The sequence below is a fragment of the Dermacentor variabilis genome, chromosome 2 (assembly GCF_050947875.1).
Source record: "Dermacentor variabilis isolate Ectoservices chromosome 2, ASM5094787v1, whole genome shotgun sequence".
NCBI lineage: Eukaryota > Metazoa > Arthropoda > Arachnida > Ixodida > Ixodidae > Dermacentor > Dermacentor variabilis.
This window is the reverse complement of record NC_134569.1, coordinates 112,085,481-112,100,223: the sequence shown is the minus strand read 5'-3', so window position 1 is coordinate 112,100,223 and position 14,743 is coordinate 112,085,481. Positions and strand designations below refer to the sequence as shown.

Here is a 14,743-nt window from a genome sequence, read left to right as displayed (position 1 = left end):
TTTTTTTATTGTAAACAATGATGGCGGCGGCCACGCAAGTGTGCTGCGGCAGTAGTTAATGCAATTTAAGCGCACAACGAATGCATTTGAGCAGTTTCCAGACACAATTAGTGTTACATGTTACATGCGGACTGTCGTTTCAGAAAATTTCGTTGATGAGGGATTGCTATAGAAAAAAGTTTCGTTGTCGCGAGATAGGAAATGTATTGACTCCTATGGCTGTTCACCGGGGATCCGAAAATATTTCGTTGCAGCGAGAATTTCGTTCCCTCGGGATTTCGTTATCGCGGGTTTCAGCTGTATTCCTCTCGAAGTTGGTTTACACAGGTCCTCTGCAGACCACAAATAATTGTCCCACGAACAATTCTGTTCAATAAGGTATAAGCTTCTTGGTAAAATTTTGTTTTTCATGAAATTCTGTGCCTGTAGATTATCCCAGAAGTGGATGAACAAGGGAAGCATCAGCCTGGAGCAGCTTTGACAGCGAGACTTGTTTGCCAACTGGTACAAAATGTTGGCTCTCAGTTGCCCTGTTCCCTCCCTGTGGCCCATCTTTCCCTGTGTTTGCAAGTGTAACATAATTATTCTGTCAGTGTTCCGCTTTTTAGTATGATAGGCAAAGGTGTGCTATCAGGGTGTCTACGAATTGGGAAAACTGGGAATTCTCAGGGATTTGAATAGTCTGGAAATACTCAAGGAAATGGTGCTTCTATCAGGGAAAATTCGCTGTAATTTTATTGAAAGGGAATGAGTCACGCTAGTGCTGGCTCAAGTTACAGAGGAATCGTAACAAATTGTCTTTGACACCGTGTCATTGGCTGGAGGAGTTGCCAGTGTACAATCGACGGATTTTCTGGACGCCCGATTTTTAGGACATGCCTGATAATTCGGACGGCTTCGCGTCACCACCACGGGCCCCATAGTCAATGCATAAGAACTTATGAAACTTAGGACGCAAGAACCCTTCACCGTCCGATTTTCCCAACTTTTTTCCGTGACTGCAGCTCCAAAACGGCATTAATCAAAGCCACCACCGCCGCCATTTTGATTATCTTGCCGTCTTAAACCAGCGCTCATGCACGCAGATCTGCTAGCAGCTGTCGCCACCGCTGCAGCAACGCTAGGCCTAGCTACTTCGGTGTTTGCTACCGTTAGCGATTGCGCTGACTTAGCCTTTGTAATCTTTGCTAATGGCCTCGACGCTCGGAAAGCATGACGCATTATGCCGCTTTCCGAAAGTAAGATTCACTTTAATACAGCAATGTTATGCGGTGAAACATACGCGAAGTATTGCAGTGAAGCTTAAGTGTGAGAAGGGGCAATTGTCATGGGACCCGGTATGTATTCCTTAATTATACACATGTCCAGGCCCCGTCTTCTGTCACTGTGCGAGCACCGATATGCCTAAGTGTGCTGGCAGGCCTTCAGAGCTTTTTCGGACGTGCCTGTGGCGATTTGAGACATTGAGGACATTAAAAGACGTGCATTCATTTTTTCGGACAGCTTGATTTTTCTTACTTTCTCGCGGTCCCTACGGAGTCCGAAAAATCAGACGTTGACTACAACCGACCAAGAGGATGCTTCAAATGGTTCGTGGGGTGAACATGCAACAGAAGGAGGTAGATAACAGAAAGAACCGTCGCATTGATGAATGAACTGGAGTCTTTGAAGGAGCTGGAGCTCAAAAAAGTGTTGGGTGATACCGAGATGCAGGTGTCCCTTACCCAAACCAAAATAAGCTCTTTAAAAGCAGTGAAACACAATACTGAGGCGTGCATGCACTGAGAGTATGGCAGAGCAGTTGAGGTTGGCTTTCCAGCTGCTGAGAGAGAATCTAACTTGTGGCACTTTGGGCCTCATACCAATGAGCTTGCTATCACTTGATAGAAATAGCTCATATTTGAAAATACTTGCTTCTGTATGCTCTGTATGCATCACTTTTTATTCATATCTTAATATGTGCGGCTCGATTTTCAGTGGGCTTTGCCATTTCTTTTCGAAGAGATTTGATTTGCCATGTATTTTACTAATTCCTCTCTTCTGTTTTCCTTTTGAAGAAAATAAGCACTACTACTTATTATTCAAACTGGATTAAGTGTTTTTTTATTTTTTAACATTCTTACTAGAGTGACAGCATTGTGACATTGTGTCGGCCCGTCTTGACATAAAACAAAGTTCTGTGTTACTCAGGGAATTTTGCAAAGGCACTCGGGGGAAAACCTGGAAACCTCGGGGAATTTGGATGCCATCTTGCTAGACACCCTGGCTATTCTTTGGCATGTGCACTCTCTCAGCTCTGTCAATTGTTTATGTTCTTGCAGGTGAGATGGACCACCTGCCCGAAGTTGCATTCTACATGGTGGGCCCCATTGATGAAGTTCGTGAGAAGGCTGAGAAGTTGGCAGCAGAGGCCACGTAAAGGGTGTCTTCAGCAAGCTGCATGTACAGGACAGACGAGTGACCGCCGCTAGCCACACATCCACGACTGCCATAGGGTAGCCATCATTGCTTTTTTTTTTTTTTTTAATGTAGCGGAGGTGTTAATAAAGGAAGGTTTGTGTCTTCCTTGTGACCTGCTATTAGTGGTTCTTATTCACTGTTGATTGGTGAGCTGGGTCAGTCATGACCTTGGGGCTGCAAAATTTGCCTGTGCTTTGTCAGTGACTCGGTAGAGTACTGCGCTATCAGGCAATCTGGGGCTGTCCACCAGAGCCTGTCTTAATCGCTTGTGGCATGTTCAGAATGCATTTAGCATTACCCCAAGATGTCAGTGCTTAATGTAGCCTTTTCGTAGACAATCAACATCCCTTGATGAGAAAATTGTATTCTGCCACACCTTTGTTTTTCACTTTTCAAGCAAGTGTACAATGAATCTTAATACATGCTAGCACATTCATAATGGTTGGCATATTTGCTAGCAATGCTGTCAGTAATGAGTTTTCTTTACATATTATTTATAGCTGTTGCAATAAATGCATTCTTGCATTGATTGACATATTGGCATGTCGTTCTCATTGAATTTGCATTAAATTTAGTTTGCAAGGAAACTGCACATATTGGCTGTTAAATTTCTTCTTTGGCTACATCGTGCCTTAGATTGTGCATTTGCAGTTTGTTGGCTGCATGAAATTTAAGGCTTGGCAAAAGCTATCCTTCGAGGATAGTCGTGGCTCTAAATAATAACATGGGACTCTACTCAGTGAAAGACGAGTGGTTTCTTGGTGGTTTGTCGGTGGCTTTCTTTCTTTCTTTAGGAAACCATTGTTGCTACTTATTTTTCGGTCTTTTTCACTCTCACTTACATGGTGCAGACTAGACTGTGCGGAGGTCTTTGAATGTTGAGGAGCTCCTCCATGAACACCACTTTACCATTTAGGGGCCAGACAACTGCAGTCTGCTGCTGTAGCTGAGCAACACTGTTTTACTCTGGCCGGGTACAATGAAGTGGTAGGAATGGTGCACCAATCTGTGCTGACTGGAGTTTGTTGCTTCATACTGCTCCAAAAGTTTTTTTTACCTGAATCATGACAGTTTTGGTGGTATGAAAATTGGGATGCTACCATGCAATGCAATACAAAGCACAGTGCCTCTGCATTCGTTCATGGCCTTGCAGCCAGCGAGGCTGCTGTTCTGACAGCCGACCATAATCTAATTCCTATTATAGCCTGCAAATTGTGTGGTGTGCGAGAGGCTACAATGAGTTGAATGACCATGCTGGCTTTGTGGCTGCAAAATTAAGTTTTATGCATTGAGGGCTGATGTGTGATGGCGCTATGTAGACAAAGGTAATCTGTGTCCATCATACTTTTTCCTGTAGCTCGCTTGCAGCTTCATTAGCTGCACCATATTACTTTATTTCTGTATAATTTGAAGTCCTTGAGTTTAGCATCGGGCATTATAACTACACGCATAGTTGTTCATGTCTGGTAAAACTACTTGGTAATGTTTGTGTTACTCATTTTTGTTTGTGGTAAAACTCATTGTAAAAAAAAAAAAATTTACTATACTGGAATGTCTGGTGCAGACCTTCCTAAAACGGATTATTGCTGGTTGTGCAAAAGCACTTTAGTAGGGGAAGTTGTCGGGAACATTAAGGGCCAACTTTAAAAATGCACCTTGTAAACCCTGCAAATTGCAAAACGGTTTTCGTATTGAATCAACACATTTCCTCTGATACCTACCCATTCTGCTTAAAATGGCTGAGAGATTCCATTGGTTTCCTGTATGCGACATCTGGTATACCTGGTAGTGCACAAATCTTATCAATGGTACATACAACGGCGCAGCTCTAAAGAAAATGGCAGTAAAAGAATCTGAGGTCACCTAAGCACATACGAGTTGTGAATGTGAAAGCATTTATTTATTTATTATACCCTCAAGGTAGAGTGGTATATTGCAGAGGGGAGGGGGCAAAGGTAGATATGGAGACAAAATACACATACCTGATTATAGATTAAAAAAGAAAACATGAAAGAAAAGGTCAAAATCGAACACATTGAAGTCAATAATTTAAAATAAATGAAAGTAAAAAAAAAACTAAATTGGACCGGTAGCGTTGGATAAGTAGCTTGTAGATTCAAATGTGGCAAACATGGCATCAAAAATAAGAATGGTAAACAAACACTGCAAGCATAAAAGATGCATAGTATAACTGAAAAATAAACAATGCATGGCTTAACATGAAAAAAAAAATGTATATAAAATAGAAGGCATAACTTAAAGAAGAAATATGGCATAGGAGAAGTTGTTATGCAGAAAAATCTGTCAATCTTATAAAATGAGAGTGAAGTGTTGTTTTAAAGTTATCAGTGTTAGGTATGCTCCTAAGTGGGAATGCAGGTAAGGTATTCCAGTCTTTGCTCGTTTGTGGAAGAAATGAATATGAAAAGCCGACGGTGTTGCAACGCGGACTGTTTACTTTTTGGCAGTGTTTAATGCGAGATGAAATGTGTGGTGACGGTTAAACATATATGGAATGTGAATGAGTTAGATTTCATGGAAAAGGCATAGGTGAGATAGTTTTCTGCGGACTGATAACAGCAGAAGGTGTATGAGGGCTTTCATGTTAGTGACACTCGCAGTTCTTTGGTAGTTGTTTGGGATGAAACGGGCTGAGCAATTTTGTATTGCCTCTAGGGACTGTATGAGGGTGTCATGTCCAGGATCCCATACTGATTGCGTACTCAAGCTGTGGGCGAATGTAAGTTGTGTACAGTAATAGTTTTAGCGATGATGGTGCTAGGGAAAAGTTCTGGCAAAAGTATCCCAGTGTACGTGTGGCCTTAGAGGTGTTGCATCTGGGTCGCAAGCCCCAAGGGTAGCGTTGGCCTGGCGGCCTGGGGCACAACTGGAAGCATCCGAAGGTCCTGGCAAAGCATGAGTCGACTGCTAACAGAACAACTTGTTTATTCTAGCATCGCAAAAGAGCGGCCGGTCAGGTCGACCGAAGTGGAGAGACGGGAGTGCACGTTACTAGACGGAAGAAATCGGAGCCTCTGTCGACGTCCGGGGCGGCTGCTTTTATACTCTCGGAGCCGAGGGCAAGAAGGAACGGCTTGCGAGAGGCGCCCGTGACGGCGGGGCACGGACACGCTGAGAGACGCGTTGAGACGAGTGTAGTGACGCATCCGTCGGGCCGGCGCCGGTCAGATCTCCTCGCTTCACACTTGGGGAGCTCCTCTCCCCGGCTGCCGCGCTTTGACAAGCGTGAGCACCAACATGCACACACACACACGCACACACGAATACACGTGGCATTGAAACATGCCTGGACGCGCTTGGTGGGGAGGCGTTGCGGCAGCGCTGAACGGGCCAAAATGTCCGCCGCTTTGAACGAAGCCCTGGCGTCCGTTGCATCCGCGCCGGCTATACCGCGCGTCGTAGGCGAAACGTAACAGAGGTTATGTGGTCAATGTGCCCTATGCCCTGTGCCCTATGCCCTGTGCCCTGTGCCCTATGCCCAATGTGGCCCTATGCAAGATAGGATGGCAGACCGAGCCAGTACCCATAAAGACAGTCCTTCCAGAAGACTGGAAAACGATCATTCAGACAAAACCCCTTCCCCTGAACATGATACCGGGCAAGGACGACGAGAGGCGCACCGCGCTAGCCAAAGCCCTAGCCCGGAAGCTGGAAAAGAACCCCAGGGTCCTCTACGCGGACGCCTCGCTCCGAAAACACTGTGACAGTGCAGCGGTGGTGGTAACATCAAAAGACAGGCTGATTGTCAGCGCGTCCCTGAAAACCCCGCAGTTGCCGAAGAAGCGGCCGTGGCCCTCGCACAGTCGAGCGTGGACACAATACTCACAGACTCAAAGGCAGCCTTTATATCAACAGCGTAGCTTTCAACTTCCATGTTTACAGCAAGAAGGACGCCACCGCCACATCGATTAGACCTATCACATCGAAATATTTTGTATTCTCTTTCACTGCAAAACAGCTCTTCGTTTGGTATTTTATCAGAAAGCCAAGTTTCGGTTAACGCGACAATATCAGCGTTAGAATCGTTGATCAATGCACAGATTTCATCTTTCTTCGACAAAAAGCTGCGAACGTTAGTAGAGAGCACAATCAGGTGGCTATTGTTAGCGGAAGCGCCGCCACCCCTGGCTTTCTCCTAGCTTCCCGAGGAAGCCAGTGCACGACCAGAACGAAGGTGCCGTGGGGAGAAGTTGGCGGCATTGGTTGCGCGTCTGGATGGTCCTATTTCATATACTGCGTCAGTACTGCAATCATAGCCGTAGCATGTGTCATTAGCAATTAATTTGTTATAGCGCAGTTTGAAAGGGCAGTTCAGTTCTTTGGCATAATTAGTTAGCTTCTCTCTAATACGACGAGTGTTGGCTGAAAAATCTTCCCGCATGACCACTCTGCTTCCTTTGAGCATGTGACGCTTCGAAAAAATCGTTTCTTTTGTTTTGTAGGTGGAAAACTTTACTATAATAGGTCGAACTTTGTTGGTAGAAAATCTCCCGATCCTATGCGCGCACGCAATGTTATCGGCAGATAAGGTTATTTCGAGAGATTGGCGAATTAAACTTAAAACATTTTCTTCTGTCTGCTGCGCCGTTTCAGAAGCGTTATCAACGATACCAAAAAATACTATATTGTCCCTCCGAGAGCGATCTTCTGCTTCATCAAGACGCACGCGTAGCCTAAGTGCCTCGCTTTCCACCTGCTCAGTTAGCTTACGCGTTGTTAATTCGCACTGTACATCATCTAAAATAGATGTCCGCTTTTCGACAGGTTCTAGGCGCGTAACTATGGTAGAAATATCTTTAGTAAGTGATTGTTGCTGACTCTTAAGCTCTAAGATGTCGCTTGACATCGTCATATGTGCAGCTTCAATGCGAATTGAACGTTCATGCATGTCCTTCATTAATTTGTGCATCTCCGTAAGTTGATCATCCATGGGACCCGGATTCCGTTCGACATCGCCGCATATCAACAGCAGTAATTCACGCAAAGGCATCAACAAGGCTTCTAGGCATGGAAGCACCCCGATACAGTGGTGGTATGGGGCGGCAAACAGCGAAAACACTTGCCGTGGGCACGGCACAAGGAGCAGACATACATTGTTACTTCTATAACAGTGAACGGGGCGATCGTTTCTCACCTGCACAAGAAACAGAAACGGGTGCTTCAGACACATGTTCACGATGCCCGCGCCGTGCCCACTGGCGAAGATCCGTGATGCTTCTTCTTTCATAGCATTGTTGCAAGGCAACGTTGCCGATGGTGGCGCTGAAAATCTGTCGACGTCAGTAGCACCGTCGCGCATGACCATTTCCGGAGTTGATCTGGTCAAGGAAACGTTGAGCCAGTGTATCTGCTGCTCCATCACTCCCACCACGGAATCATTGACACGTGATTCAGTTGACGTCGAGGCGCCTTTGACGAAAAGAACGGCCTGCACAAGAAACAGAAACGGGTGTTTCAGAGGCATGTTCACGATGCCCGCGCCATGCCCACTCACTGTCACTTGTTACTGTCTTCTATCGCTGTCCACAGTTCCGTCATGGTAAACGGCCGGTCCAGTTCTTCATTGTCGGGTCCTTCGTACCTCTCGCGCTCTGGGTACTGGCCCTTCTCTGCCTTTAAGTACTTAGCCTTCAGGTCTTCCAGGAGCCTGCGGCCGTCTCCCTTGCACGTGTTCAATACTTTGGTAAGGTTGCGATCGGTCGCAGTTTTGCTACTGAGCGGGTCGATCAGATGCCTCAAGAAACACGTCGTCTTCCACGTCGAGAGCTTGCCCTGTCGGCCATCGCAGGTCTTCAGCCAATTTTCCTTACATAGTTTGGCTGCGTGCTCAGCGATCTGTTTGTTCAAGACTGCTATGGGCTTGGCCAGCTTTCTGTTGTGTCTCTGACGTTTCCACCGTCGCGTTAACAAGTGTCGGGCCGCCCACATGTGGGTCAGTCTGGCATCCACGTACGGTGTCTGCGACGTCGTTGCGATTTCTTTGGTAAACTTATCGAGGGCCTTCTTCTGGTCCCTCGCCCATTCGGTGTAGGTCCTTTGTGTTTCTGCTTGTCCCGATTCTTCCTCGGACGCCTCTTCTTGTTCTTGGGTAAACTTTCTCATCTTCTCCCAATTTGTGATCCGCGCCATCTCCAGCACAGCCCGATATTGCGAGCATCGGATCGTGATGCCGATCACGCTGTAGTCAGACCCCAAGTCCACTTCTTCGCTTCCCCAGGAGACGTCTAGCGTGCCTGATAACCACGACAGGTCTGGCGTGGTGTCCCTCGCGGCACTGTTGACTTTTCTGGTGGTTTCCTCCGGCTCGTTCAGGAGGACAATCTCGGGATCCTGCATTGCTTTGGCCAATGCTTTTCCTCTCTTGGACTGAAACTAATAGCCCCACGTTCTGTGAGGGGCGTTAAAGTCGCCGAGGATCAGGAGCGGTCTGGTCCCCGCCAACCCTTTCGCCTTGCTCACGATGCGGTCAAATTCGTAATGCCGTTGTGACGGCTGGCAGTACGCGCTCATTACAAATAAATTGTCCGAGCTGGCAATTTCTCTCGCATGAATTTCGACCAGCGTGTGCTCGCACCCACCCTGCGCAGTGACGTGTTGAGTTGCCGCCACGTTGCTGCGGACGAGCACCGCCGTTCCGTTCTCCGTGGATTCCGTGTAAGTGACGTACCCCGGGAGCCGGGAGTCTTGGTTTCCCGTTTGTTTCTTGTAAAGCAATTACATCGGGCTTGGTTTCTTGCCCGTAAATGTGTAATAATAGTTCCGCTTCTTTGTTGAGAGTACCGCGGCAGTTCTATTGGTAAATTTCGTTAATTTGCGAAATTGCGAAATTGCGGCCAAAATGGCCGTCAGCTCTCCTCGCGGGATCTGTTTCGTTGCCGTGGTCGCAGTCTCTGCGGTCGCCGCTTCCTCTCCACTCGCGGGGCTCATTTCGGCGTCCATCGCCTCTTGATTACTTGATGCCCGTCGCGTAACCCCTGCCTCTCCCGCCGCCCGCTCTAGGCGGGGCGAAGGGGGGTCCCTCCGCGGCAACCTGCGCAAGCCTGCGGCGTTGTTTGCCGCCATGCTGTTGTTTTGGAGGCTAGCATTTGCCGAGCTGCTGTTATTCGCCAACGCTTCGATCTTATTCATAAGCGCCCGTATTTGGACGTTCTGCTCCTGGATCTCAGCATTTTGGTGCTCTATGATCCTCTTAAGTTCTAACACTTCGCTACTGTCCTTCTGCTGATTCGCTTGCGAGTTAAGGGGTTGGGAGGGGGTGAGCGGTGGGAACTCGGTGTCGTTGGTTCGAGCAACGGGAGACCTGTTGGTTCAGCCCACCTTTTACTCGGCGATCCCGCGGCGTCCGGTTGACTTGCTCTGGTACCTTGAACTGGCGCTCGATCTCGAGCTGGTCCGGGAGCGCAAGCTGCGGTTGCCGCCGCCGTTGCTGCCACCGGATGGTATCTTCGATCGGGAGCGACTCCGGCGGCCGTTTCCGCCGCCACTGTTATTGCTGCTGCGGCCTGGCGTGTGTGACTGCCCCGTTGTTTCGAGGCGCTACGGTGGGTTCCGCCTGCAGGACCTGTCTTGTCTCGGTTTCTTCTCCCGGCGTCTTCTTCCTCTGCTAAGCGCCGTTCCCAGCGTCGCCGGCGGACAACGTAGAGCGTCTCGAAGCGGGCTTTGCAGGCCTTAATTGTCAGCGGTCAGTCGTTTGCCTCCGCACAGGCCACACTTCGGGACACATCTGTGGTATTCGGCGGGGTTGCAGATTCCGCATCCTCGGCAGATCGTGTTCGATGGATCCGGGCACACGTCCATTCTGTGGCCCACTCCTCCGCACGCATACCATACGTCGATTTGTTTTCTGTGCAATGTGCACTCCGTGAGTAGGTTACCCTATCTCATGTAATTGGGTACTTTGTGCCCTTCGAAAGCAACGACGACTGATCGGGCCTTACCGATTCGATTTGCCTGTAGGGCCTTTGGGTTATCCTGTGCACAACATTGTCCTGAAGCTCCTGGGCCCTATCTTCGAGCGGGATGCCCCTCATGATGCCCTTCACCGTGCCATGGGGGGGGGGGGGGTGTGTTTCGTAGGTACTTATTTCGTGCGCTGTGCCGCGTATGTCGATCCTTCCTACTGCAACGCATCGGTCGGCATGCTCTCTCTTGGAGGTGCTCACCACTACGATATTTTGCTGCAGGTTGGGGCACACGACGTCTTCACTTGCTTCATTGGCGGGGATCTGTGCCGCCGCCGTGATTGCACGATTTAGTTCGATGCGAGTCACGTCGGCGGCCTTCACCAAGGCCGCCAGCGGAACTGTGTTTGAATGCCTCCATTGTTTGTCGTCGTCCTACATTTCCGCCACCAAATTTCCCATCCCCTCTTTCTAATATATTTGGCAGACATATTTATTTTTCATCTGCTATCGCTGAACCCAAAGAGTTCAAGCAGGCCCGCCTGCCGAGCGCATATAGTCAAAGTCTAATATATATGTTCCGTCATATCCCTAGCTTCATCGCAGCAAGCACATTCTTCTTCTTTGTTGTACCTCGCTTTATTATTATGTGTACGTACTAAGCTATCCTGATTTCGCTTCGAAAAATAAAGAGCTTCCCTTCTATTACCACAAAATGTTTCTTGCCCGACTAGCTAATATGTTCACGTGATGCGCTAGGTTTTTGGCAGCGTCACAAAGATGGCACAGAGGAAAAACACGATATTCTAGGATCGTGTCAATCAATTCTGGGGTTTTACGTGCCAAAACCACAATATGATTATAAAGGACATCGTAGGGGAGCAGCTAATCCGTATTTATTTTGACCACCAGGGGATCTCCAACGTGCCCGCAATGGACGGAACAGGGGTGTTTTTCAATTCGTTCATATAAAAATGTGGCAACCGCAGGAAGGATTTCATCCCGTTACCTCGTGCTTAGCAGCGTAACACCATAACCGCTAAGCCATCGCGGTGGGTCTGGAGACAACTTGTGGGAAAGAACTCTGGTGTGACGTCCGAGCGTCTACTGTACTCAGATCTACTGAAGATAGAGCGTCTGCGCGTGAGAGCATCTACTGTCCTGTTTCTGTGAGGCCACCCAGCATGGCTCAAGGGACGAACGGAACAAACGTTCTCCTACGTCATACCTAGACAAAGAAATTATAGGTTATTACGTGCCGAAACCACTTTCTGATTACGAGGCACGCCGTAGTGGAGTTCTCCTGAAATTTAGACTACCTGGGGTTCATTAACTTGCACATAACTCAGAGTACACGGCCGTTTACGGATTTTCCCCCCATCAGAATGCGGCCACCGTGGTCGGGATTCGATGCAACACCATATCTACTAAACAACCACGGCGGGTGACATAATATCTAGGTGAAAACAAATCTCGAGGACCACATTTCCGCTGATTTCTTTCTCACAGCCACAGGTACTCACGCATGCGTAGGAAGAATGGCTAAATACAGTTTTGATGGGCTCCTGTTTGTTTAGAGCAGTTGAAATAAAAGTTTCAATTGCCCAAAATAGCATAACATACTTTAAAATATTTCCGGTTTCAAAATTCCTTAAATTAAGTGGTCCAGTGCATTTTATGCATGCCGCCTAAGTTACGAAGTGTTTTTATGGCGAACACTTTAAAAGTACGTAAATCAATTATGGACAACTGACTGAAACTCTTTAATGCAACTGCTCCAAAGAAACTGTTTCTCTGGAAATTTGGTTGTGATTGTGAGAGATTGCCTAGTCCTATTTATTGTAATTCTTTCGGTGCTTCATGCTTATTAGCGACAAAAAAAAAATCAAGCGCACGCTCCTCTCATAGTACATATTGCTGCATCAGCCAAATACTACAACCAGAACCATGATTGAGGGAGTTAATATACTCGCTCAGTTTGGTAATGGGATGTGCTGGGCGTATGCATGCCTGTATAGGTATGCAGCACAGGTGAGGTTGTGTAACCCAGGTTGGACCTGTAAAGATCGAGGGAGACTGCGGATAACCGGAGTGCACTTCTGCACTCTGCAATGAGGTTAACTGTAGTTAGATCTTATACAGGGTTACACAGGGCTTGAGCCGGTGCGTTTGGCCTCTGTGGGATGTTCACAGTTGCGCCCGAGAACACGTTCGCTTAGAGTGGAATGCGTGGTGCTTGTTCTGCATAAGGCGAACGCAGTACGGGATCGTAACTGTCAACAACTGGCGTTGGTCGAGCGCAAGAGCACTGGGTGAAGGGTCGGCCGCCGCGGTGGTCGTAGGGGGGCGCTTTTGCCGGTTTAGCACCACCTCACATGTGAGACACACACACACAAAAGGCGCGAGCACTTTGCGTGGTTAGCGTCTCTTTATCCCTTTTGTTTCCGCGTTACCACCGTAAGACGGCATTAAGAGGCAGCTGCACCGTCAAGAGCAATTTCTTGGGCAGTGATGCATATTGTGCCGCTCGCATTATTTCATATGGCTTGCTTCTAGGTTACGTCACACGCAAGATGAAGCGCGTAGCTTTTGCGGGGTATAGTGTGCCTACAATTCTCAGGTAGTTCACGTATTTTCTGGAGGCTACGCAAGCATGCATGCATGCATGCATGCATGCATGCATGTATGTATGTATGTATGTATGTATGTATGTATGTATGTATGTATGTATGTATGTATGACTATTTTTCAGACGACCAATGTCAGTGGGCAGCCTTTGGTCGAATGGGCAGCTGGGCTTGAGGAAAGAGGGTTCGATAGCAATCATCGGTCGAACGGTAGTCACTGTATGAAAGGATGTGGCAATGAGTATACTTGTGCCACACAAGGAACTTCTTTCACGCCGACGTAGATTACTGCAGATGCATGACACGGTAGGTAAAAGCTGAATAAAGATAGTTGACGCAAATATGATTACCTTGAAAGTGGTTACGTGTCACTCAGCCTGGGATGGTCTTCAATGAACCTGTATTATAAGTGCTCGCGTCACTTTGTATGTGCGAGAGCTGTGTGCCACTCCTCAATGCATGTCTAACACCAACCTAATTAACGAGATATGTGCCACTGAGAATCTCCCGCTCTTGAATGACGGTCCAGACAGCGAATTTTGGATATACGCCGTGAATTGTTGCGTGCCCTCTAAGGAGTGCGCTACCGTGCGAGCTGATCAAATCAATTTATTAATAGCAGTCGGAAGTGGTTTATTAGCGGCTCCTTATGCGAGGGGCCCAGCGACATACATTGACAAGATGATCGTAAGGGCTCGATTCGTCCACTCCGTGAGGCCATTGGTTTGCGGATGGTAAGGATTGTAATGACAATATGCTTAACCACAAACCCGACAAAGTTATTCAACGACGTTAGTTCGTGAACTGCCGTCCACGGTCACTGACGACAACCCGGGCAGCGCCGTGACTGAGTATGACGTGATGCAACAAAAATGAAGAGACATCTGCTGCAGTGGCAGATGGAAGGGTCACCGTTTCCGTGTAGCGAGTAAGGTAATCGACGCATACTATAATCCAGCGGTAGCCAGTTGACGTCTTTGGGAGTGGGCCGAGCAAGTCGACGCCGACTTTTTCAAAGGCTAACGTCGGTGGCCTAACTGGTTACAAATCGCCTTCTCGAATCGTCGTCGTTTGCTGGTGGCGCTGGCAAGCAGTACAGCTGGCGACGTACCGTTTCGTTGTTTTCCAGAGCTTCGGCCAGAAAAAATCTCTGGTGAAGTCGGTGCAGTGCGTCCAAAGCCAAGATGCCCGTACGTGATATCGAAACGCATGGAACGAAGGACAGCAGGGCGCAGGTTTTGGGGCACAATTAGAGGCTGTGGAGGACCATCGGCCGAGTAATCTTTTTGTACAGCAAACCATTACGTATTGTTCCTGCTGCCTCACGTGCAGCTGCTTGTAGGGATTTCAAGGTAGGATCGCAACGTTGTTCACTCTTGAAGGTAATCAGCTCTGGAAAGTTGGAAGAGATGGAAAGTAGGTAGTCATACAAGTCATCATCGTGAGCTTCAATGTACTCTTAAAGGGGCAAACCCCAGCGGGCCAACCGGCAATACAGCTCACGCAGCCCAACGAGCCAACAGGGTGAACCATGGTCAATCACAATCGTGAATACGCGGCCGTGTACTTACGGACGGATCTTCTGAATGGCGAAGACGACTGCTAGACACTGTTGTTTACTAACGATGTAATTTTTCTCTGCTTTTGTATGTGTCCTACTAGCGTTGGAAATCACGTGCTGACGGCCACCGCAGAGGTGAACAAGCCCAGCGCCAACACCCACACCACTGGCGT

The 14,743-nt window shown here is 48.0% G+C and overlaps 1 protein-coding gene across 1 annotated transcript in view; it reads left to right on the top strand.

Annotated features, from left to right (window-relative positions):
- The window catches only part of ATPsynbeta (ATP synthase, beta subunit), a 29,960-nt gene extending 27,381 nt beyond the window's left edge, over positions 1–2,579 (top strand). The window contains exon 9 of the mRNA XM_075681748.1: positions 2,322–2,579. Coding sequence (XP_075537863.1) covers positions 2,322–2,419 — 98 coding nt within the window. The 3' untranslated portion in view covers positions 2,420–2,579. The remainder of the gene's footprint in view (positions 1–2,321) is intronic.
- Positions 2,580–14,743: the final 12,164 nt, after the last annotated feature.